This window comes from Aulonocara sp. 'chitande type north' Nkhata Bay, linkage group LG2 (assembly GCF_057382095.1).
Source record: "Aulonocara sp. 'chitande type north' Nkhata Bay isolate Kocher_YH1m ecotype deep benthic linkage group LG2, A_spYH_male_GT1.1, whole genome shotgun sequence".
NCBI classification, from domain to species: domain Eukaryota; kingdom Metazoa; phylum Chordata; class Actinopteri; order Cichliformes; family Cichlidae; genus Aulonocara; species Aulonocara sp. 'chitande type north' Nkhata Bay.
Genome location: NC_141345.1, coordinates 26,858,117 through 26,882,995, shown reverse-complemented (window position 1 = coordinate 26,882,995; position 24,879 = coordinate 26,858,117). Strand labels below are relative to the sequence as shown.

The following is a 24,879-nucleotide window of genomic DNA, read 5'->3' as shown; positions in this document are numbered from 1 at the left end:
AAGACTAAAATCAACTCACCTTCTCTTTGTTGGGTAATGTCTGAGTTCTTGTAAAAGTGTCTCCTTCGTTAATACTGATCAGTTCTCCATCTACAGGTGGAAACGGGGCGGGGAAAACCACTACGTCACTCTTGAGCGTGTCTGAGCTGAAACACACGTCATACTGCTGAGTAGCTTTAGAGTAAGACCAGCTCCCGTCAGGGTGGGTGGTGATCATGGGGGCGCTGTACCTGCTGAAAGTGCCGTCTGTCCTGTGGCATCTGACTGCTATTAAAGTGATGAGGCTGAGCATCAAGATGACGGACACCGACACAATGGCAATCAGCAGGTACAGGTTCAAATCCGAGAAGCTGTCCTCCTTTACAGGCACATGTCTGAACTGAGTCTGGATTTCAGCCGTGCTTTCAACCACCACCACATCAATAGACACAGTAGCTGACAGGGAGGGTTCTCCGTTATCAGAGACCAAGACCACCAAGGGGTGAGTTTTGATGTCATTGTCACTCATTCTCCTCTTAGTCCTGATCTCCCCGGTGCTGGTTCCGATCCTGAACAGGTTGTTTCCTTTGGGCTCAGACAGGTGATAAGAAAGCAGCGCATTGTATCCAGAGTCTGCGTCTACAGCCCTGATCTTTGCCACAAAGTATCCCGCTTCAGCAGAATAGGGGATGTTCTCACTATTAACGGCATCGTGCTCAGAATATGGAGCAAGAATTGTTGGATTATTATCATTTTCATCCAAGATTAAAACGTTTACAGTGACGTTGCTGCTGAGCGGAAGAACACCAGAGTCTGTGGCCTGAACTTTAAAGTGGAACGTTTTTAACTCCTCATAATTAAAAGACTGCAGGCTGACTATATCTCCTGTCTCGGAGTTTATATTTAAAATAGATGAAACTGGAATGTTTTTAAGAGAACTATCTAACAGCGTGTAAGTCACCTTTGCATTAACATCTAGATCAGCATCGAAGGCATTTACTGTATAAATTACTGAGCCCGTTGGACTGTTTTCTTTGACATACACATTAATAACAGGCTCCGTAAATCGGGGTGGATTATCATTAACATCAGAAACATGAACAGTAATGACTTTGTTACTGGACAGAGGTGGAGCTCCTTCATCTGTGGCTGTAATGGTGACATTATAAACAGAAGTGGTTTCTCTGTCCAGCGGTCCATCTACAACTAAAGAATAATCATTTTTGTAGTTGGACTTGAGATTAAACGGAACAGATCCAACTACCTTACAGCTGGTTACACCATTCTTCCCTCCATCTTTATCACTTACTGTAATAAAAGCAACAATAGTCCCCAGTTCAGCGTCTTCTTTTACCGGTGTCATTAGTGACGTCACTGATATTTGTGGGGGATTATCATTCATATCAATTATCTCTATCAGTAATTTAGCTTGTGCACTACGAGGAACGGGACCCTGGTCCGTTGCTTGTACTCTGACTTCATAAGCAGGCGTCTCCTCATAATCCAATCCACCCTTCACTGTGATTTCTCCTGTTTCTGAATTGAGATCAAAAATATTTGATGGATCAATATTCCCTCGTTTGATGAAGGAATATAAGATTTTACTGTTCATGCCTTCATCTAAATCTGTGGCATTTAACTTGATAACAAGTGTTCCGGGAGTGACATTTTCTTTGACACGCACTTTATAAAGCAGTTTGCTAAACGCGGGAATATTATCATTTACATCGATTACATTCACATGTATTTGTAACGATCCCGTTCTTGGAGGTTTTCCTCCATCTACAGCGGTCAGTATTAGATTGATTACTGACTGTTTTTCTCGGTCCAAAGCTTTTTGCAGCACCAGCTCAGCAGACACACCGTGCTCTCCGCCGCTCTGCACATCAAGTGAGAAATGCTCATTTTGACTGAGCTTGTAGGTCTTCACTGAGTTGCTTCCTATGTCTGCATCCACGGCCACAGGGAGAAAATATCGCTCTCCCGTCAACGATGATTCAGAAATATTTAAGTAATACCTGCTTTCAAGAAATGCAGGTGAATTGTCGTTTACATCTAATATATTAACCTCTACGCGATGTGCAGTCATTGGATTGCTTAGAAAAGCTTGTAATTTTAAGGAGCATTTTATAGTCAGTGGACAAAGCTCCTCTCGGTCTATCCGCTCCTCAACTAAGAGATTCCCACTCCGTAAGTTAACGTTAAGATATGTCTTACTGTAACTGGAAACCACACGCAGATCCCTGTTTTCTAGTTCCTGTACATTGATGTTTAAATCCTTTGCGAGATTCCCCACCACTGTGCCTTTGTTCACCTCCTCGGAAATCGAGTAGGCTAACTGCGAAGCAGCCCAGTGCCAAAGACAAAGAAACACAACAATGCGAATCCAGACGTGTTCCTCCTTTGGTAGAATATACATTGTTGATCCACAAAAAGAAGTGAACACAAGTGAACATTAATCCTCATTTGAGAAATGTACACCCGAAGCGATAAATGATATAAGGAGGTCCTGCTCTCATCGTCACAGCACCTTCCGCGGGTGTGCAATGGCCGATGAGTATTTCATTTTCTTCCCGTGCAGGGAGGAGTTTTAACTACACAAATACATTTAGGTCTATGGTCTCCTGCGACATCATGTGGTGATAGACTGATAACAAAACACAATAAAGAGTACTAAATTCCTGTTAAAAATTGTGAATATTGAAGTTCAGTATAGAAATAAAACAAATATTAATATTTTGATTGTAAGCGAGAAATCTGGTTGATAAAAAAATCTCGCTATTTCCGTGACTAAAGGAACATCTGTAACATTATGAAAATTCAATGTAAATGATTACTTTGATTCGAATTCCAGAAATAGTTATTCCTTAGTAATATGATTTTTTTAAAAGAATGAAAGGAAAATGTTTTGTTTTTTAGTGTATGAAAACACAACATCCATACGTCCTAAACAGGGCAACGTACCGTCTAATACCACGGACAGCGAGTTTTCACCACATTCAAGCACAGTCACTCAACATTACAACAAAATGACAACTGCTACAAAAAGTCAACGTTTAAGGCTCAGTCACCATGGCAATCAGCGTAGATCACAAAATGTCACTGAAACGTTGTTCAGCAGTCAAAAGTAGTATATTAGCATAGTGCCACGAACCTCTATCACTCAGTAATAAATGAACCGTTTATGTAAATACAGAAGTGATAGAAAACATATAGGCATTTAAAGCCTGGTAAATTTACACGCACCATGTCACATTAAAAAAAGAACAAAATAATTAAGAAAATGCAAGCATGTGCAAAGAGAGGAGGATTTTCACTGCCTAACTTCAAATGGTATTATTGGGTGATGAATGTGAAACAACTTAGAGCTTGTTACCTACTGCAGCAGTCAAACCCATTTGGTCCCAAATAGAGACGGAAGTTAATGGCGGCATTTCTCTTTGAAAGGAACTGTTTGACACCAGCCACAAACTTACCCATCCTATAATTGCAAATGCAAAGATATTGTGGTGTAAATTACAAAAGCCGGGTTGTTGGGATTTTATTAAATCTCCTTTAGCAACTTTATGGGGGAATAAAATAATTTTAATTGGAGGGACACCGGTTGACTGGCTACAGTGGCGTAAGGCAGGCATCTATCAGATTTTGGTTGACTGTGGGACCAAATGTTTTTTAACCTTTGATCAAGTTGTGGAGATAATTTGCAGCTTAATCAGTTGTGGAGATATGTTCAAATACACAGCTCACTATCGAAGTGGCTGGGAACCCCCTTGTGTTGTCCTGTGGGCAGTCCTGTGGAAGTACTGCTCTCGAGATCATCCTTGGGTAAAGGTATCACTTCTAAGTTTTATCATTTATTGCAGGGTCGGTTAGCTGAACCTCTTCTTAAAGTTAAGGGCTATTGGGCCCAGGACTTGGCATTGGATATATCTTCAGTTGAATGGGACTCATGTCTCCATAACGTTAATACTATGTTTAAAGAAATAGGCAGTAGATTTATCCAACTTAAGATAATGCATAAGTGGCATTGAACACTGCAACAATTGTATAAATGGAACTTGGCCCCCCACAGACGATTGCTGGAGATGTGACGGTCAAAATGCTTCGATTTTACATATCCTTTGGAGCTGTTTGACACTTCAGGACTGGTGGGAAAACACAATGGAGGTCATTTTCAGTGTTTTGAAAAGATTTGGTATCTCACCGAAATTGTCCATACTTGGTATAACTACAGAACTTTCCGATTGAGACTTTTCCTGCAATACAAAAAAAAAAAGGATTATCTTGGCTGTTACTACGGCAAAATGAGTCTTGTTAAGACATGGGCACAAAAAGAAACCCCCTCACTATGAGGAGTGGCTAATGACGATGGTTAAGTTGGCATCTTACGAAAAAGTGACTTATGATTTATTAGATAAATTGTACCAATATAATTGTATTTGGTCCCCCTTCACTAACTGACTTTCTGTAACTTGAGGGGCAGAGGAGTAATGAGAGAGTGTGTGAAGAAAGAATATGATAATTTTTTATTTTTTGTTTATTTGTTTGTTTTCTGTTTTGTTATTGAAGTTCAAAACGAAAATAAAAATTGATGAAGATAAAATAACACGCTGTCTTTAATGCTGAAAAAGCTTAAAAGCGATGCTACAGCTTAAGGTGACCTACTCATCTTCAGCATAATGCCACAAAGGTTATTCAAACTGTTTGGAAGTCTGAAGGACTGGGAATAAGACTTGGTGTACTACTGCCTAACTGATGCTCAACTAAAGCTGCAGAATGTGTATGTATGTCTACACCAACTACACAAGAAATTGCAGAAGCTATAATTTTATGATCGCACTATGACGTTTTACAAAACAAGTACAAATGTCCTACCTTCTCTTTGTTAGGTAAAGTCTGAGTCCTGGTAAAAGTGTCTCCTCCGTTAATACTGATCAGTTCTCCATCTACAGGTGGAAACGGGGCGGGGAAGACCACTACGTCACTCTTGAGTGTGTCTGAGCTGAAACACACGTCATACTGCTGAGTAGCTTTAGAGTAAGACCAGCTCCCGTCAGGGTGGGTGGTGATCATGGGGGCGCTGTACCTGCTGAAAGTGCCGTCTGTCCTGTGGCATCTGACTGCTATTAAAGTGATGAGGCTGAGCAGAAAGATGACGGACACCGACACAATGGCGATCAGCAGATACAGGTTCAAATCCGAGAAGCTGTCCTCCTTTACAGGCACATGTCTGAACGTAGTCTGGATTTCAGCCGTGCTTTCAACCACCACCACATCAATCGACACAGTAGCTGACAGGGAGGGTTCTCCGTTATCAGAGACCAAGACCACCAAGGGGTGAGTTTTGAGGTCATTGTCACTCATTCTCCTCCTAGTCCTGATCTCCCCGGTGCTGGTTCCGATCCTGAACAAGTTGTTTCCTTTGGGCTCAGACAGGTGATAAGAAAGCAGCGCATTGTATCCAGAGTCTGCGTCTACAGCCCTGATCTTTGCCACAAAGTATCCCGCTTCAGCAGAATAGGGGATGCTCTCACTGTTAACGGAGCCATGCTCAGAATATGGCGTGAGAATCGTGGGACTGTTGTCATTTTCATCCAGGATTAAAACGTTTACAGTCACATTGCTGCTGAGTGGAGGAACACCAGAGTCTGTGGCCTGAACTTTAAAGTGGAAAGTTTTTAACTCCTCATAGTTAAAAGACTGCAGGGTGATTATATCTCCAGTTTCTGAATTTATATTTAAAACAGATGAAACTGGAATGCTTTTAAGAGAGCTATCTAACAGCGTGTAAGTCACCTTTGCATTAACATCTAGATCAGCATCAAAGGCATTTACTGTATAAATTATTGAGCCCGTTGGACTGTTTTCTTTGACATACACATTAATAACAGTCTCCATAAATTTGGGTGCGTTATCATTAACATCAGAAACATGAACAGTAATGACTTTGTTACTGGACAGAGGTGGAGCTCCTTCGTCTGTGGCTGTAATGGTGACATTATAAACAGAAGTGGTTTCTCTGTCCAGCGGTCCATCTACAACTAAAGAATAATCATTTTTGTAGTTGGACTTGAGATTAAACGGAGCAGATCCAACTACCTTACAGCTGGTTACACCATTCTTCCCTCCATCTTTATCACTTACTGTAATCAAAGCAACAATAGTCCCCAGCTCTGCGTCTTCTTTTACCGGTGTCATGAGGGATGTCACTGATATTTGTGGGGGATTATCATTCATATCAACGATCTCAATCAGTAATTTAGCATGTGCACTACGAGGAACGGGACCCTGGTCCGTTGCTTGTACTCTGACTTCATAAGCAGGCGTCTCCTCATAATCCAATCCACCCTTCACTGTGATTTCTCCTGTTTCTGAATTGAGATCAAAAATATTTGATGGATCAATATTCCCTCGTTTGATGAAGGAATATAAGATTTTACTGTTCATGCCTTCATCTAAATCTGTGGCATTTAACTTGATAACAAGTGTTCCGGGAGTGGCATTTTCTTTGACACGCACTTTATAAAGCAGTTTGCTAAACGCGGGAATATTATCATTTACATCGATTACATTCACATGTATTTGTAACGATCCCGTTCTTGGAGGTTTTCCTCCATCTACAGCGGTCAGTATTAGATTGATTACTGACTGTTTTTCTCGGTCCAAAGCTTTTTGCAGCACCAGCTCAGCAGACACACCGTGCTCTCCGCCGCTCTGCACATCAAGTGAGAAATGCTCATTTTGACTGAGCTTGTAGGTCTTCACTGAGTTGCTTCCTATGTCTCCGTCTACGGCCACAGGGAGAAGATATCGCTCTCCCGTCAACGATGATTCAGAAATATTTAAGTAATACCTGTTTTCGAGAAATGCAGGTGAATTGTCGTTTACATCTAATATATTAACCTCTATGCGATGTGCAGTCATTGGATTGCTTAGAACAGCTTGTAATTTTAAGGAGCATTTTATAGTCAGTGGACAAAGCTCCTCTCGGTCTATCCGCTCCTCAACTAAGAGATTCCCACTCCGTAAGTTAACGTTAAGATATGTCTTACTGTAACTGGAAACCACACGTAGATCCCTGTTTTCTAGTTCCTGTACATTGATGTTTAAATCCTTTGCGAGATTCCCCACCACTGTGCCTTTGTTCACCTCCTCGGAAATCGAGTAGGCTAACTGCGAAGCAGCCCAGTGCCAAAGACAAAGAAACACAACAATGCGAATCCAGACGTGTTCCTCCTTTGGTAGAATATACATTGTTGATCCACAAAAAGAAGTGAACACAAGTGAACATTAATCCTCATTCGAGAAATGTACACCCGAAGCGATAAATGATATAAGGAGCTCCTGCTCTCATCGTCACAGCACCTTCCGCGGGTGTGCAATGGCCGATGAGGATTTCATTTTTTCCCGTGCAGGGAGGAGTTTTAACTACACAAATACATTTAGGTCTATGGTCTCCTGCGACATCAAGTGGCGAAAGACTGCTATCAGCATTCTACATAGAAACCGTGAACATTTAGTGTCAGTGTGGACATGAAAATATTTAAAAATTTGATTGTGTTGTGTGAAACCCGGTCAATAAAAAAAGATAAGATCGGTATTTCAGTGAGCTAACGAGCTCGTTTGACGTTATAACAATTCAACACACATATTGTCTTTTATTCAAAGTCCATTATTGCTTAATTTTCAGTCGTACACATGTATTAAAATCAAGAAGAAGAAGAAATAGAAGAAGAAGAAAAACAAAACCTTTGCTCACTTAATGATGTCACAAAATGCACGTATTCAAAATATGGCGCCATACATTCTAGCACCACGGACAGCGACTTTTCATGATATTCTATACTCGTCTTGAATAAAAATAAGATACCTGGTACTACACCCTGTGTTGCACTTTGAGTCACCATGGCAGCCACTGTAAGTTATATAAACAGTAAAGTATAAATATGTCAACGAGATTAAAAAAGCCTATTAGTGCAGTGACAAGTACCAACACCAATCACCCTCTGTGGGACATGAATTATTTACTTAAGTGACTAAAGGTAGTCTTGACGCCTCCTAGATTTTGGACGCACTAATTTAAGTTTAAAAATCGCTCGTAAAAGAATGAAAGGGTTAAACACTATTCGACAGATTATGTCACTCATTTTAAGCAAAATGCTCCAAAGTTCTGTCAAGCAAACTCAAAAAGAAGAAGTCAGTCTTAGTGTTTTGGTTCTTAGGATTGTTCACTTGAAGCTGTATAATTTGTATATATGTAAGAACTGTTAACAGGAAATGACATAATAATTTTATGATCGCACTGTGAGGTTTTACAAGACTTAAGTTCAAATTACCTACCTTCTCTTTGTTAGGTAAAGTCTGAGTTCTTGTAAAAGTGTCTCCTCCGTTAATACTGATCAGTTCTCCATCTACAGGCGGAAACGGGGCGGGGAAGACCACTACGTCACTCTTGAGCGTGTCTGAGCTGAAACACACGTCATACTGCTGAGTAGCTTTAGAGTAAGACCAGCTCCCGTCAGGGTGGGTGGTGATCATGGGGGCGCTGTACCTGCTGAAAGTGCCGTCTGTCCTGTGACATCTGACTGCTATTAAAGTGATGAGGCTGAGCAGAAAGATGACGGACACCGACACAATGGCGATCAGCAGGTACAGGTTCAAATCCGAGAAGCTGTCCTCCTTTACAGGCACATGTCTGAACGTAATCTGGATTTCAGCCGTGCTTTCAACCACCACCACATCAACAGACACAGTAGCTGACAGGGAGGGTTCTCCGTTATCAGAGACCAAGACCACCAAGGGGTGAGTTTTGAGGTCATTGTCACTCATTCTCCTCTTAGTCCTGATCTCCCCGGTGCTGGTTCCGATCCTGAACAGGTTGTTTCCTTTGGGCTCAGACAGGTGATAAGAAAGCAGCGCATTGTATCCAGAGTCAGCGTCTACAGCCCTGATCTTTGCCACAAAGTATCCCGCTTCAGCAGAATAGGGGATGCTCTCACTGTTAACGGAGCCATGCTCAGAATATGGCGCGAGAATCATGGGACTGTTGTCATTTTCATCCAGGATTAAAACGTTGACAGTCACGTTGCTGCTGAGCGGAGGAACACCAGAGTCTGTGGCCTGAACTTTAACCTGGAACGTTTTTAACTCCTCATAGTTAAAAGACTGCAGGGTGATTATATCTCCAGTTTCTGAATTTATATTTAAAACAGATGAAACTGGAATGTTTTTAAGAGAACTATCTAACAGTGTGTAAGTCACCTTTGCATTAACATCTAGATCAGCATCGAAGGCATTTACTGTATAAATTACTGAGCCTGTTGGACTGTTTTCTTTGACATAAACACTAATAAAAGGCTCCGTAAATCGGGGTGGATTATCATTAACATCAGAAACATGAACAGTAATGACTTTGTTACTGGACAGAGGTGGAGCTCCTTCATCCGTGGCTGTAATGGTGACATTATAAACAGAAGTGGTTTCTCTGTCCAGCGGTCCATCTACAACTAAAGAATAATCATTTTTGTAGTTGGATTTGAGATTAAACGGAACAGATCCAACTACCTTACAGCTGGTTACACCATTCTTCCCTCCATCTTTATCACTTACTGTAATAAAAGCAACAATAGTCCCCAGTTCAGCGTCTTCTTTTACTGGCGTTATCAGTGACGTCACTGATATTTGTGGGGGATTATCATTCATATCAATTATCTCTATCAGTAATTTAGCATGTGCACTACGAGGAACGGGACCCTGGTCCGTTGCTTGTACTCTGACTTCATAAGCAGGCGTCTCCTCATAATCCAATCCACCCTTCACTGTGATTTCTCCTGTTTCTGAATTGAGATCAAAAATATTTGATGGATCAATATTCCCTCGTTTGATGAAGGAATATAAGATTTTACTGTTCATGCCTTCATCTAAATCTGTGGCATTTAACTTGATAACAAGTGTTCCGGGAGTGACATTTTCTTTGACACGCACTTTATAAAGCAGTTTGCTAAACGCGGGAATATTATCATTTACATCGATTACATTCACATGTATTTGTAATGATCCCGTTCTTGGAGGTTTTCCTCCATCTACAGCGGTCAGTATTAGATTGATTACTGACTGTTTTTCTCGGTCCAAAGCTTTTTGCAGCACCAGCTCAGCAGACACACCGTGCTCTCCGCCGCTCTGCACATCAAGTGAGAAATGCTCATTTTGACTGAGCTTGTAGGTCTTTACTGAGTTGCTTCCTATGTCTGCGTCCACGGCCACAGGGAGAAGATATCGCTCTCCCGTCAACGATGATTCAGAAATATTTAAGTAATACCTGCTTTCGAGAAATGCAGGTGAATTGTCGTTTACATCTAATATAATAACCTCTATGCGATGTGCAGTCATTGGATTGCTTAGAAAAGCTTGTAATTTTAAGGAGCATTTTATAGTCAGTGGACAAAGCTCCTCTCGGTCTATCCGCTCCTCAACTAAGAGATTCCCACTCCGTAAGTTAACGTTAAGATATGTCTTACTGTAACTGGAAACCAAGCGTAGATCCCTGTTTTCTAGTTCCTGTACATTGATGTTTAAATCCTTTGCGAGATTCCCCACCACTGTGCCTTTGTTCACCTCCTCGGAAATCGAGTAGGCTAACTGCGAAGCAGCCCAGTGCCAAAGACAAAGAAACACAACAATGCGAATCCAGACGTGTTCCTCCTTTGGTCGAATATACATTGTTGATCCACAAAAAGAAGTGAACACAAGTGAACATTAATCCTCATTTGAGAAATGTACACCCGAAGCGATAAGTTATATAAGGAGCTCCTACTCTCATGGACACAGCACCTTCCGCGTGTGTGCAATGGCCGATGAGTATTTCATTTTTTCCCGTGCAGGGAGGAGTTTTAACTACATGAATACATTCAGGTCTATGGTCTCCTGCGACATCATGTGGACAAAGACTACTAACAGCATTCTACATAGCCGAATATCTTAAGCAATAGTGAATGTTTCGTTTTTGTTTGGAAATAAAAACTTGTTGTATTTAGAATGTAAGGGGAAAATCTCGTTAGTGGAAAAGCTCGATTATTTCAGTGAGTTAACAAGCATGTACGCAGTTAAAGTAATTCATTATTTACACTAACAAAGATTATAATTCTGATTTTAAATCTAGGCAGTCTTGAAGCTCTCTCTCTCTCTCTCTCTCTCTCTCTACACACACACACACACACACACATATATATATATATACATATATAATAACTAAAAGCGTGTTATTGAATGATCCTACACAATCACCTCGTATAAAGCTTGGTGCACAACGTCTAGCACCACGGACAGTGAGTTTTCACCACATAAAATTTCACGTCTTTCACATCACTAGAAAACGACAGCAGCTGTCACATATTTGAGTTTGTGGTTTTGGTCAACATGGCGAACCGTGTTGATTACATAAAAATGACTGACAATTATTCCAAGAAAGGAGGTGATAGCACGGCATCAAGGGCCACAAAAGATCAGCTATTTTTTCTTATGAACTGTGAAGACTAATAAATGAATTAATAACTAAATCTCAAAATATCATTAACCATTGAATTTTTGCGCCCAGAAATTCACTTAAATGATTTTTTGGCTAAGTGTTGAAAGTACTGAAAGCTAAATCAAAGCTTAATTGTTCTTATGTTCAAAATAATGTATCAACGTCAAACAGTCTTGTGAAGATGGATTAAGGTTGGTGTTTTGTTGCCTACCTTTTCTTTGTTAGGTAAAGTCTGAGTCCTGGTAAAAGTGTCTCCTCCGTTAATACTGATCAGTTCTCCATCTACAGGTGGAAACGGGGCGGGGAAAACCACTACGTCACTCTTGAGTGTGTCTGAGCTGAAACACACGTCATACTGCTGAGTAGCTTTAGAGTAAGACCAGCTCCCGTCAGGGTGGGTGGTGATCATGGGGGCGCTGTACCTGCTGAAAGTGCCGTCTGTCCTGTGACATCTGACTGCTATTAAAGTGATGAGGCTGAGCAGAAAGATGACGGACACCGACACAATGGCGATCAGCAGATACAGGTTCAAATCCGAGAAGCTGTCCTCCTTTACAGGCACATGTCTGAACTGAGTCTGGATTTCAGCCGTGCTTTCAACCACCACCACATCAATCGACACAGTAGCTGACAGGGAGGGTTCTCCGTTATCAGAGACCAAGATCACCAAGGGGTGAGTTTTGAGGTCATTGTCACTCAATCTCCTCTTAGTCCTGATCTCCCCGGTGCTGGTTCCGATCCTGAACAAGTTGTTTCCTTTGGGCTCAGACAGGTGATAAGAAAGCAGCGCATTGTATCCAGAGTCTGCGTCTACAGCCCTGATCTTTGCTACAAAGTATCCCGCTTCAGCAGAATAGGGGATGTTCTCACTGTTAACGGAGCCATGCTCAGAATATGGCGCGAGAATCGTGGGTCTGTTGTCATTTTCATCCAGGATTAAAACGTTGACAGTGACGTTGCTGCTGAGCGGAGGAACACCAGAGTCTGTGGCCTGAACTTTAACCTGGAACGTTTTTAACTCCTCATAGTTAAAAGACTGCAGACTGATTATATCCCCAGTCTCCGAATTTATATTTAAAACAGATGAAACTGGAATGTTTTTAAGAGAACTATCTAACAGCGTGTAAGTCACTTTTGCGTTAACATCTAGATCAGCATCAAAGGCATTTACTGTATAAATTACTGAGCCCGTTGGACTGTTTTCCTTCACATACACATCCATAACAGGTTGCGTAAATCGAGGTGCATTATCATTAACATCAGAAACATGAACAGTAATTACCATTTTACTGGACAGAGGTGGATTTCCTTCATCTGTGGCTGTAACGGTGACATTATAAACAGAAGTGGTTTCTCTGTCCAGCGGTCCATCTACAACTAAAGAATAATCATTTTTGTAGTTGGATTTGAGTTTAAACGGAACAGATCCAACTACCTTACAGCTGGTTACACCATTTTCCCCTCCATCTTTATCACTCACTGTAATCAAAGCAACAATAGTCCCCAGTTCAGCGTCTTCTTTTACCGGTGTCATTAGTGACGTCACTGATATCAGTGGGGGATTATCATTCATATCAAATATTTCTATAAGCACTTTAGCATGCGCACTGCGAGGAGAGATGCCGTGATCTTTTACTTGTACTCTGACTTCATAAGCATGCGTCCCTTCATAATCTAATCCACCTTTCACTGTGATTTCTCCTGTTTCTGAATTGAGATCAAACATATCTGATGGATCACTGCTGCCCCTTTTGATGAAAGAATACAGTAGTTTACTGTTCATGCCTTCATCTAAATCTGTGGCATTTAACTTAACCACAAGTGTTCCGGGTGTAGAATTTTCTGTCACTCTCACTTTATATAGAGATTTGCTAAACACCGGCGCATTATCATTGGAATCTATTATGTTTACTGTTATTTGAAGTGTTCCTGATTTGGCAGGTTTTCCTCCATCTACAGCGGTCAGAATGAGATTAACTACCGACTGTTTTTCTCGATCTAAAGCTTTCTGCAGCACTAATTCAGCAGAAATTGCATGTTCATCACCGCTCTGTACATCAAGCGAGAAATGTTCATTTTGATTCAGCCTGTAGGACTTCACCGAGTTACTGCCTAAATCTGCATCTTCCGCTATAGGCAGTAGGTATCGTTCTCCTGCTGAGACTGTTTCAGATATATTTAACGAAAATGACTTTTCAATGAATTCTGGTGAATTATCATTTATATCTAACACGGTCACTTCGATGCGATGCACATTCACTGGATTGCTTAAAACAGCCTGTACTCTTAGGGAACACTGCACCGTTCTCAGACAAAGCTCCTCTCTGTCAATTCTGTCGTTAACAAAGAGGCTTCCGGTTCTTAAATTCACGTCAAAATATTTCTTACTGTAACTCGAAATAATACGCAGATCCCTGGTTTCCAGCTCTTGTACATTGAGGTTTAAGTCCTTTGCGACATTCCCTACCACAGTGCCTTTGTTCGTCTCCTCGGAAATGGAGTACGATAATTGTGAAGCAGACCAGTGACAGAGACAAAGAAGTATAACCATATGAATCCATGCACAATCTCGGTTTCCCATAGTTGAACAGTCAACGCATAAATCTGTAAATCCAGATGATTCTATATCCTGTAAATATCCGCTATAAACACCATTATCCAGCAGCAGCAGCCCTTCTCGCCACAGTATAGTCCCAGTGTGTCTTTAAACTGGTGTCCAATGACGGCCTCAGTATTCCCGTACAGGGTGGAGTTATAGATATACAATTGTTTCTACGGTCTCCAACGACACCGTGTGGCAAATGTTAGACGACTCAAGAGAAATATGAGCAACATTAAGCCCCCATGATTTGTTGCATTACAAATATTTTACAATTACATTTCCAGTCTTAGAGTTTTTGTCTTGGTCAGTTGTCAGTTTTTATATATAATACTTAAATATTTGCGCATATCCGTTTTTAGACATGAACCCGAAACTCTGAAGAGGCATTAAAGGCTAGAATATTACCTCAGTAGTGCAGTGTATTTAGAAAGAAAGTGAATTCACAGCAAATTAAAATGAAATAAAACAGAAGTGATACAATAATAATAATAATAAAAAAGAAAACACCTCTTCGCCAAAATATGACCTTGTGCTTTTAACTAATTTTAATAAAAAAAAAAAAAAGGTTCTGAGTATACTGGCACTGAGAGTTCAACCGTAACGTTGCATCTTTGTTTCAGAACCACGGATAGCGCTGTAGCCGCCAGCATGAACAATGATTTGTTAAGCAGACAGGAATCTAAAAAAACAGGGGAACAAAATGGGCACGATCGCTTTGTTCTCGAAGTGTGGTAGATAAGAAGGTTAATCGTGAGTGCTGATATTACAATAGGCGGTGATATTAACGGCTATGACAACCGGGGGATTCCTACTTTTTCGTTGCTTTAATTTGAGAGTCTGATGATGCGGTGAATATAAAATCTAAATTGTAAACAGAAAGCACTCGAATAAAAACTCAAAAGCACATACCTTCTCTTTGTTAGGTAATGTCTGAGTCCTGGTAAAAGTGTCTCCTCCGTTAATACTGATCAGTTCTCCATCTACAGGTGGAAACGGGGCGGGGAAAACCACTACGTCACTCTTGAGTGTGTCTGAGCTGAAACACACGTCATACTGCTGAGTAGCTTTAGAGTAAGACCAGCTCCCGTCAGGGTGGGTGGTGATCATGGGGGCGCTGTACCTGCTGAAAGTGCCGTCTGTCCTGTGGCATCTGACTGCTATTAAAGTGATGAGGCTGAGCAGAAAGATGACGGACACCGACACAATGGCGATCAGCAGATACAGGTTCAAATCCGAGAAGCTGTCCTCCTTTACAGGCACATGTCTGAACTGAGTCTGGATTTCAGCCGTGCTTTCAACCACCACCACATCAATAGACACAGTAGCTGACAGGGAGGGTTCTCCGTTATCAGAGACCAAGACCACCAAGGGATGAGTTTTGAGGTCATTGTCACTCATTCTCCTCTTAGTCCTGATCTCCCCGGTGCTGGTTCCGATCCTGAACAGGTTGTTTCCTTTGGGCTCAGACAGGTGATAAGAAAGCAGCGCATTGTATCCAGAGTCTGCGTCTACAGCCCTGATCTTTGCTACAAAGTATCCCGCTTCAGCAGAATAGGGGATGTTCTCACTGTTAACGGAGCCGTGCTCAGAATATGGCGCGAGAATCGTGGGACTGTTGTCATTTTCATCCAGGATTAAAACGTTGACAGTGACGTTGCTGCTGAGTGGAGGAACACCAGAGTCCGTGGCCTGAACTTTAAAGTGGAACATTTTCAGCTCCTCGTAATTAAAAGACTGCAGGCTGATTATGTCTCCAGTCTCTGAGTTTATGTTTAAAACAGTTGAAATCGAAAATTCTTTCGGATAGTTCTCTATTAACGAATACGTTAATTTAGCATTTTCATTTGTGTCAGCGTCACATGCTGTCACTTTTGTGATTATGTCTCCCACTTTACTGTTCTCTTTCACGTAAATATTAATATAGCCATCTGGAAAACTCGGTGCATTATCATTAACATCAGAAATGTGCACAGTGATTACAGCACTGCTTGAAAGAGGCGGACTGCCTTCATCGGTAGCGATTATAGTTACACTGTATTGTGATAAAGTCTCCCTGTCAAGCTGACCGTTAACTACTATTGAGTAATAGTTTTTGTAATTTGACTTCAATTTAAATGGGATGGAATCTTTCAATTTACAAGTGGTGAGGCCATTTTGCCCCCCGTCTTTATCCGTTACAGTCACAAGTGCAACTACTGTTCCAATTTCAGCATTTTCCTTTACTGGGCTCATAAGTGAAGTTACTGAAATCTGTGGTGCATTGTCATTGACATCAACAATCTCTAACAGCACTTTAGAATAACCGCTACGAGGGGAAGCGCCTTGGTCGCTAGCGCGCACTCGTAATTCATATGCAGTGTTTTCCTCGTAATCCAGATTACCCTTCACAATGATTTCACCGCTCTCAGGAATAACAATGAACTTTTCAGGGGAATCTACATTTCCTCTTTTCAGTAAAGAATACCTGACGTCTGAGTTTGAACCCTCGTCCAAGTCTGTTGCATTTAATTTGAGTATTGTTGTACCTATAGGCACACTTTCACTGACGATTACTTTATGAAGCGGCTTACTAAATGAAGGCGTGTTATCGTTAACGTCTATGACATTCACAAAAATCTGCATGGTGCCAGATCTCACAGGCTTTCCCCCATCAACGGCTGTCAATGTTAGTTTAATAACGGATTGTTTCTCTCGATCTAAAGCTTTTTGCAGCACTAACTCAGCAGACAAATGGTCTCCTCCGCTACTGACATCTGTGGAGAAATGCTCGTTTGGACTTAATTTGTAGGATTTCACTGAATTGCTGCCAGTGTCTGCATCCTGAGCTGCCGGGAGCGGATACCTCTCTCCCGTTGAAGACGATTCGGAGATATTAAACACATGGATTTGTTCAAGGAATGTCGGAGCGTTATCGTTGACGTCCACAATGCTGACTTCAATGCGATAAATATTCATGGGATGGTTTAACAGTCCCTCTATATTTAAAGAACACTTTGGTAAATTAGGACAAAGCTCTTCTCGGTCTATTCTTTCGCCAACGAACAAAGCTCCTGTCCGTAAATTAGCCTCAAAATATGCCTTACTGTATCCCGATACAATCCGAAATCCTCGTTCCTCCAGTTGTTGTGTATTAATGTTCAAATCCTTCGCGATATTCCCCACTACCGTGCCTTTGTCCACCTCCTCAGAAACGGAGTAGGAAATCTGAGCAACACAGTAGCCGGATAAACAAAGAGTAATGGCGAACAACATCCATTCCCCCTCTCTGTGGTGTCGGAGACTCATTCTGTTTTGTAGATATTATTCCAGAGAAATAAACGCACTTCATTCACTAATGCAGACAAATATCCGAAAGACTACCAAGCTCTCTACATGTAGATACCATCGTTCATGACGAGGCGATTTACTAACCCGGACAGAAACGCAGAGGCTGTCTCTTATTTCACCAACAGTGAAGGTGGAGCTTTAACTCATAATTTACATCAGTGAGTTTGTGGTCTTGGGCGACATCTAGTGTTCCTTTTATCGACAACAGTTTAATATTTAGAGATTGTTTGTTTTCCCAAACACACCAGAAATGGATCACGAATATCAGATGTCATAAGATATTAACTTTTTGTGTTGCAGAAAACGTCGTGCACACTAAAAAAAGCCAGGTAAATTGGAACTACGCAATCAGGGAAGAGTTTTGTTAATTAGAAAAGAGAAAATCTTCACATTCAGTTAAAACATTACAAGTTATAAAACCAACGATTTTGCCTTTCCAGGTGAACATATTAGGTACTGTAAATTATATGGTACAAATTATGGACCAGCTGATCATTTATGGGCATGTAACTTCAAAATTTTATTTATACAAGTTTATGGTGTTGAGACTCACAGATAAGCTATTTTAGGACATGAAGCTAAACACGAAAGACTCGCAGACAAAGAGAAATCAGCACCGCGGAGAGCGCCTTTCCCATTATGCAGCTTCAGACCATATAATTACTAGTTATTTACTGTGTTAGACCAGCACTTTTCATATAGTCGATTGATTAAGAAAATACTTCAGTGAGGGAAGTCATATTTGCAGCATTACACTAATAAAAACGTATGTAATCTACTTTTCTGTATGAATGTACGAATTTTGCATTAAACCATGTACACTGACATTACAGTATTATGCTATGTGTGGGTATCAAAATACAGACAGGGGTGGTATCCCTTTAACTGGAATTAGTGGTTGAAAGCATCTTACCTTCTCTTTGTTAGGTAAAGTCTGAGTCCTGGTAAAAGTGTCTCCTCCGTTAATACTGATCAGTTCTCCATCTACAGGTGGAAACGGGGCGGGGAAGACCACTACGTCACTCTTGAGCGTGTCTGAGCTGAAACACACGTCATACTGCTGAGTAGCTTTAGAGTAAGACCAGCTCCCGTCAGGGTGGGTGGTGATCATGGGGGCGCTGTACCCGCTGAAAGTGCCGTCTGTCCTATGGCATCTGACTGCTATTAAAGTGATGAGGCTGAGCAAAAAGATGACGGACACCGACACAATGGCAATCAGCAGATACAGGTTCAAATCCGAGAAGCTGTCCTCCTTTACAGGCACATGTCTGAACTGAGTCTGGATTTCAGCCGTGCTTTCAACCACCACCACATCAATAGACACAGTAGCTGACAGGGAGGGTTCTCCATTATCAGAGACCAAGACCACCAAGGGATGAGTTTTAAGGTCATTGTCACTCATTCTCCTCCTTGTCCTGATCTCCCCGGTGCTGGTTCCAATCCTGAACAAGTTGTTTCCTTTGGGCTCAGACAGGTGATAAGAAAGCAGCGCATTGTATCCAGAGTCTGCGTCTACAGCCCTGATCTTTGCCACAAAGTATCCCGCTTCAGCAGAATAGAGGATGCTCTCACTGTTAACGGAGCCATGCTCAGAGTAAGGAGCGAGAATTGTTGGATTATTATCATTTTCATCCAGGATTAAAATGTTAACAGTCACGTTGCTGCTGAGCGGAGGAACACCAGAGTCTGTGGCCTGAACTTTAAACTGAAAACTTTTTAACTCCTCATAGTTAAAAGACTGCAGACTGATTATGTCTCCAGTCTCTGCGTTAATGTTTACCATTGTAGACACCGGCACTGATTTACTGTTACTCTCTAAAAATGAATATCTCACCTGACTATTCCGGTCAGTGTCCGCATCATGTGCAGTTACCCTTTTAATAATCTCCCCAACTTTACTGTTTTCTTTGACGTAGACATTAACAACCGATTCTGAGAAATTAGGCGAATTGTCGTTTATATCAGAAACGCGAATAGTAATCACAGTTGTGTTCATTAAGGGCGGACTCCCTTCATCGGTCGCTGAAACTGTAACGTTGTATTGGGAGGTAATTTCTCTGTCAAGGGCCCCGTCAACGACTAAAGAATAATAGTTTTTGTAGTTGGTTTCTAGTTTAAAGGGAACATCATTTTTTATTTTACATTTAATTTCCCCATTCTTACCTCCATCGCGGTCGAGTACGGATACAAGTGCTATCGCAGTACCTACACCTGCGTCCTCCTTGACGCTGCTGAGGAGTGACGTCACTGTTATCGCCGGGGCGTTGTCATTTACGTCTATTACCTCAACCAGCACCTTACAGTGAGCAGACATCGGTGGCTGGGCCTTATCGTTAGCTTCTGCGCGGATCTCAAACGCTGTATATTCCTCATAATCAACATTAGCTTTGACTGTGATCACCCCCATTACAGGATCAATGTGAAAAATCTCTAATATACGATCCTGCCCTTTACTTCTCAAAGAATACATTATCTCACCGTTTGTTCCCTGATCTGCGTCTGTTGCATTTAGTGTAATCACATTTGTCCCGATTGGTGTATTCTCGAATAAACGAGTTTTGTACAAGGGGGTACTAAACACTGGTGGGTTATCGTTTATATCTAAAACGTGTATAATAACTAGTGACGTGCCAGATCTGGATGGAGTCCCTCCATCTGTAGCAATCACTGTGAGATTTATCACAGGCTGCTTCTCTCTGTCCAGCGTTTTCTGTAAGACTAGTTCGGCATAGACGCTTTCTCCGCCTTTGATAGTAGCGAGAGAAAAATATTCATTCGGCGTCAGCTTAAAAGCGTTAACCATATTCTTCCCCACATCTGCATCAATAGGCTCAGACAAAGCGAATTTCATCCCAGGCAGAGTATTCTCTGCTATGTCTATAATCTGAGACCTTTCCGTGAATAACGGGTCGTTGTCGTTGACATCTAGAATATTTATTTCTACGCGATAGAGCTTTAAAGGATTGTTTATCACAGCTTCTACATTGACTGTGCATTTTAGGGTCTTCGCACAGAGCTCCTCTCTGTCTACTCTCTCATTAACATAGAGAGCACCGGTTTTTAGATTTACCTCGAAATATTTTCTTTTCGAGCCGCTGACAATCTGAAACATGCGAGATTCCAGTTCCTGAAGGCTGAGATTTAAATCCTTAGCGATATTTCCCACAGAAGTCCCCACATCCACTTCCTCAAACACGGAATATGAGAGCTGCACAGATTGCGCTTCCCGACAACACTCCAGCAGCACAAGCACCAGATATGAAACAATAGACATCCTCATTGGTACATGCATAAATCCACAACGTAATTGAAACGCAGATCCCAACAAGGTCACCTTTTCACAATTTCTATAGTTACTATAAATACACTTTCAGATATGCGCTAAATTATAGTGTACACCTACATGTACAAAATAATATATACACCCTCGGTCCTTTCGCACCGTCCTTGCCGTTTTTGTCAAAAAGCCCGGAGAGCCACATCCTCTTGTACAACTGGGAGGAGCACGAAACTACAACACAGAAATCTCAGTGTCACAGTCTGCGGCGCCACCACGTGGACATCTGCCACAACTGTCACAATATCTCTTTCATAAATAGTCAACGGATGTTTGTGAGCGATTCTTAGTATTTCACCTTCTTTTTTACTGTTGGTAAAATGCATCTGAAATGTTACTAAATTAATTTAATACTATATGTAAATTAAATTCACAAGTTGATTGATTTCGTCTGATAATGAACAGAACAAAAAACACATATACACACCACCGAATCCACACTGTGTATGTATAAAACGAAAATAAAACAGAAAATATAAAATGTTCTCCAAATTGTACTTAATATACTGGTTAATTTCTGTAATGAAATAACACAACTGGAAATGTTAAATACCGCTTTAACAGGTTCAGCCTGGGTCCTTGTAAGTGTCTCCGTGAAGTACAGGTGCAATTTTTTTATGCTACGGTTGACCTAAAAGGTTCAGAAAAGAAAGTTTACCCTTACCTTCTCTTTGTTAGGTAAAGTCTGAGTCTTGGTAAAAGTGTCACCTCCGTTAATACTGATCAGTTCTGCATCTACAGGCGGAAACGGGGCGGGGAAGACCACCACGTCACTCTTGAGCGTGTCTGAGCTGAAACACACGTCATACTGCTGAGTAGCTTTAGAGTAAGACCAGCTCCCGTCAGGGTGGGTGGTGATCATGGGGGCGCTGTACCTGCTGAAAGTGCCGTCTGTCCTGTGGCATCTGACTGCTATTAAAGTGATGAGGCTGAGCAGAAAGATGACGGACACCGACACAATGGCAACCAGCAGGTACAGGTTCAAATCCGAGAAGCTGTCCTCCTTTACAGGCACATGTCTGAACTGAGTCTGGATTTCAGCCGTGCTTTCAACCACCACCACATCAATCGACACAGTAGCTGACAGGGAGGGTTCTCCGTTATCAGAGACCAAGACCACCAAGGGGTGAGTTTTGAGGTCATTGTCACTCATTCTCCTCCTAGTCCTGATCTCCCCGGTGCTCGTTCCGATCTTGAACAAGTTGTTTCCTTTGGGCTCAGACAGGTGATAAGAAAGCAGCGCATTGTATCCAGAGTCTGCGTCTACAGCCCTGATCTTTGCCACAAAGTATCCCGCTTCAGCAGAATAGGGGATATTCTCACTGTTAACGGAGCCATGCTCAGAGTAAGGAGCGAGAATTGTTGGAGTATTATCATTTTCATCCAGGATTAAAATGTTGACAGTGACGTTGCTTGTAAGTGGAGGAACACCAGAGTCTGTGGCCTGAACTTTAAAGTGGAAAGTTTTTAACTCCTCGTAGTTAAACGAGTGCAGGCTGACTATATCTCCTGTCTCTGAATTAACAGTTACCATTGAAGCCATTTGCATGGTCTTGGAAGAGCTGCTAATTAAATGATACATTGATTTTGCGTTTTCATTTAAATCCAGATCTGTTGTTGTCAGTTTATGAATAGTAGTTCCAATCGGACTATTCTCTTTCACATACAGAGTAATTGGAGCGTTCGGGAATTTAGGAGGGTTGTCATTTACATCAGAAACGTGAATAGTGATAACAGTTGTGCTGGACAGAGAGGGCGTCCCTTCATCTGTAGCTACAATATATATATCATATCGGGAAACAGTCTCTCTGTCAAGAAGCCTGTCCACTAGCAAAGAATAATAGTTTTTATAGTTGGATTTTAATTTAAATGGCACAGAACCCGTTATCTTACAGTTTGTGAGGCCATTTTTACCCCCGTCTTGATCAGTGATAGTCACCATAGCAACAGCTGTGCCTATTTCGGCGTCCTCTTTCACTGAACTCATGATTGAAGACACTGAGATTTCTGGAGCATTGTCATTAACGTCAATGACTTCAACTAAAACTTTGCCATGTGCACTGCGAGGAGGAGTTCCTCTGTCTCGGGCTTGAACGCGGATCTCAAATGCTTGGTTTTCCTCATAATCAATATTTCCTCGCACAGTAATTTCCCCAGTATTATTATTCAGGGAAAATTTGTCATCAGGGTTTAAACGTCCTCTTTCTGTAAATGTGTAGACAACCTGACCATTAATACCATCATCTAAATCACTCGCAGTGAGTGTTAGTAACGGTGTGCCAATATTTGCATTTTCAATTACTTGGACTTTGTAGAGAGATTTACTGAACACGGGTGAATTATCGTTCACATCCAGAACATTAACTTGTATTTGCAAAGTCCCCGTTTTGGGAGATTTTCCTCCGTCTATCGCAGTCAGAGTGAGCTCAATAACAGCTTGTTTTTCTCGATCTAAGGCTTTCTGCAGCACCAACTCAGCAGACACACTCTGGTCGCCAGTACTCTGTATATCTAAAGAGAAATAATCATTCGCGTTCAATTTATAAGTCTTCACTGAGTTAGCGCCAACATCTGGGTCATGCGCTATCGGCAATGGATGCCTTTCTCCGACATATGAGGACTCATACATATCAATTGTAGATATATCTTCTTGAAAAGACGGGGCATTGTCATTAATATCATTGATTACAACTTCAATTCGATGAAGACTGCGAGGGTTACTCAGTATGGCCTCGATATTTAAAGAGCACTTTACCGTATTAGGACATAGCTCCTCCCGATCAATTCTCTCGCTAACTAAAAGTACTCCAGATTCAAGATTGATATCAAAATACGGGGGTTTATACCCAGATGTAATCTGAAGACCCGCTGACTGAAGCTGCTGCACACTAAGATTTAAATCCTTCGCTAGATTTCCCACCGCAGCGCCTTTGTCCACCTCCTCAAAAATGGAATAGGATATCTGAGCCACGGACCATTCACAGAGACAAAGAAGGCTGAAAAACAGACTCCAAATATTATCCCATTGTCTTCGAGCAGCCATCGCTGTTTATACAAAAGTATGAAATCCTGATTTATACTTCCTGGAAAGAAACGCCAAATATGAAAAATATCCCTTCATGTATCCACTCTCGCCAAGGATCCTCACTCATTAGGGCCTTGATCGTCTGTGCGCTTCTTTCACAAAGCAATGCCAGATGGTGACGTTTCATCTTTTCGTCATTAAATGAGGAGGAGTTTCTAAACGCCAACGACTATATTTTTTTGCATGGTCTCTAGCGGCATCTTGTGGCATTTCTGTATTCGGTTACATGGCCCGAAATATAAGATGTTTTTTTTTTTTAATATAAGGTATAACAGAATTAAAATCCATGCAGAATAATCCACAAATTACGTTTTTTTTGGATGACATATACAGTTTAATGAATTCGTTTGCATTATTAATTATCTTTTTTTAAAATTATTATTCATCTTTATTTTTGTACACCGCCCAATATTCAGCACAACGGACAGCACCAGACTATAACGAGACAAAACAGAAGAAAGCTGCTGCCAGCACCATGGACAGCGGTTCAGTGCACTTTCAATGCATGCGGTTCAACTGCTAAACATAATTAGTACCCGATTTACCAAAATACAGCTATTAAACTATATGCCACTAATCTCTATGTGGCCGTAAACCAATAAAAATCTTAGGATGCCCTTTAAAAGTTGTAAACGTTCTTAAGAACAATTTACCGACTTACTCTGACACGTTTATTATATTTATACGGTGGCCCTGAGAGGCCAAACGGACTGCAACTTAAGAAAACAGGAAAAACGACAAAGGAAATAGGAAAAACGAAAACACAAATACGAAAAAACTGATTTTCAAAAGCACAAGGGAACTGTTTCTGGGGAGACAATGACCCGACGGACCAGTTGCAGGAACCAAAATATGCTAAGAATTGCGCTGGGAGACACTTAAAAGAAGTGGAGGATCTATCGGTTTTGTGAGGAAAGAAAAGATAAGAGGTAAGCGTGTTAGCCTAAAAATCCATCATCAGTATTATAGGAATCATGATAAAACACACCTAGCTTGTTTTGGGTTCCTCCAACTGGTCCGTCGGG

The 24,879-nt window shown here is 41.4% G+C and overlaps 1 protein-coding gene and 1 pseudogene across 19 annotated transcripts in view; both read right to left on the bottom strand.

Moving 5' to 3' along the window:
• The window catches only part of LOC147338011 (protocadherin alpha-C2-like), a 196,890-nt gene that overhangs the window by 40,047 nt on the left and 131,964 nt on the right, over positions 1 to 24,879 (bottom strand). Inside the window, exon 1 of one of the 19 annotated variants that reach the window (XM_086313954.1) lies at positions 21,434 to 24,867. The exons of 13 other annotated variants lie outside the window; for them this stretch is intronic. In XM_086313954.1, coding sequence (XP_086170080.1) covers positions 21,434 to 23,812 — 2,379 coding nt within the window. In that variant the 5' untranslated portion in view covers positions 23,813 to 24,867. Of the gene's footprint in view, positions 1 to 19; positions 3,491 to 4,854; positions 8,229 to 8,319; positions 11,683 to 11,714; positions 14,821 to 15,014; positions 17,391 to 21,433; positions 24,868 to 24,879 lie in introns of those variants that run through there. 5 more of the 19 variants (XM_086313971.1, XM_086313990.1, XM_086313925.1 and 2 more) reach the window with 5 other exon arrangements.
• Positions 18,277 to 20,861, bottom strand: LOC147338016 (protocadherin alpha-3 pseudogene; annotated as a pseudogene).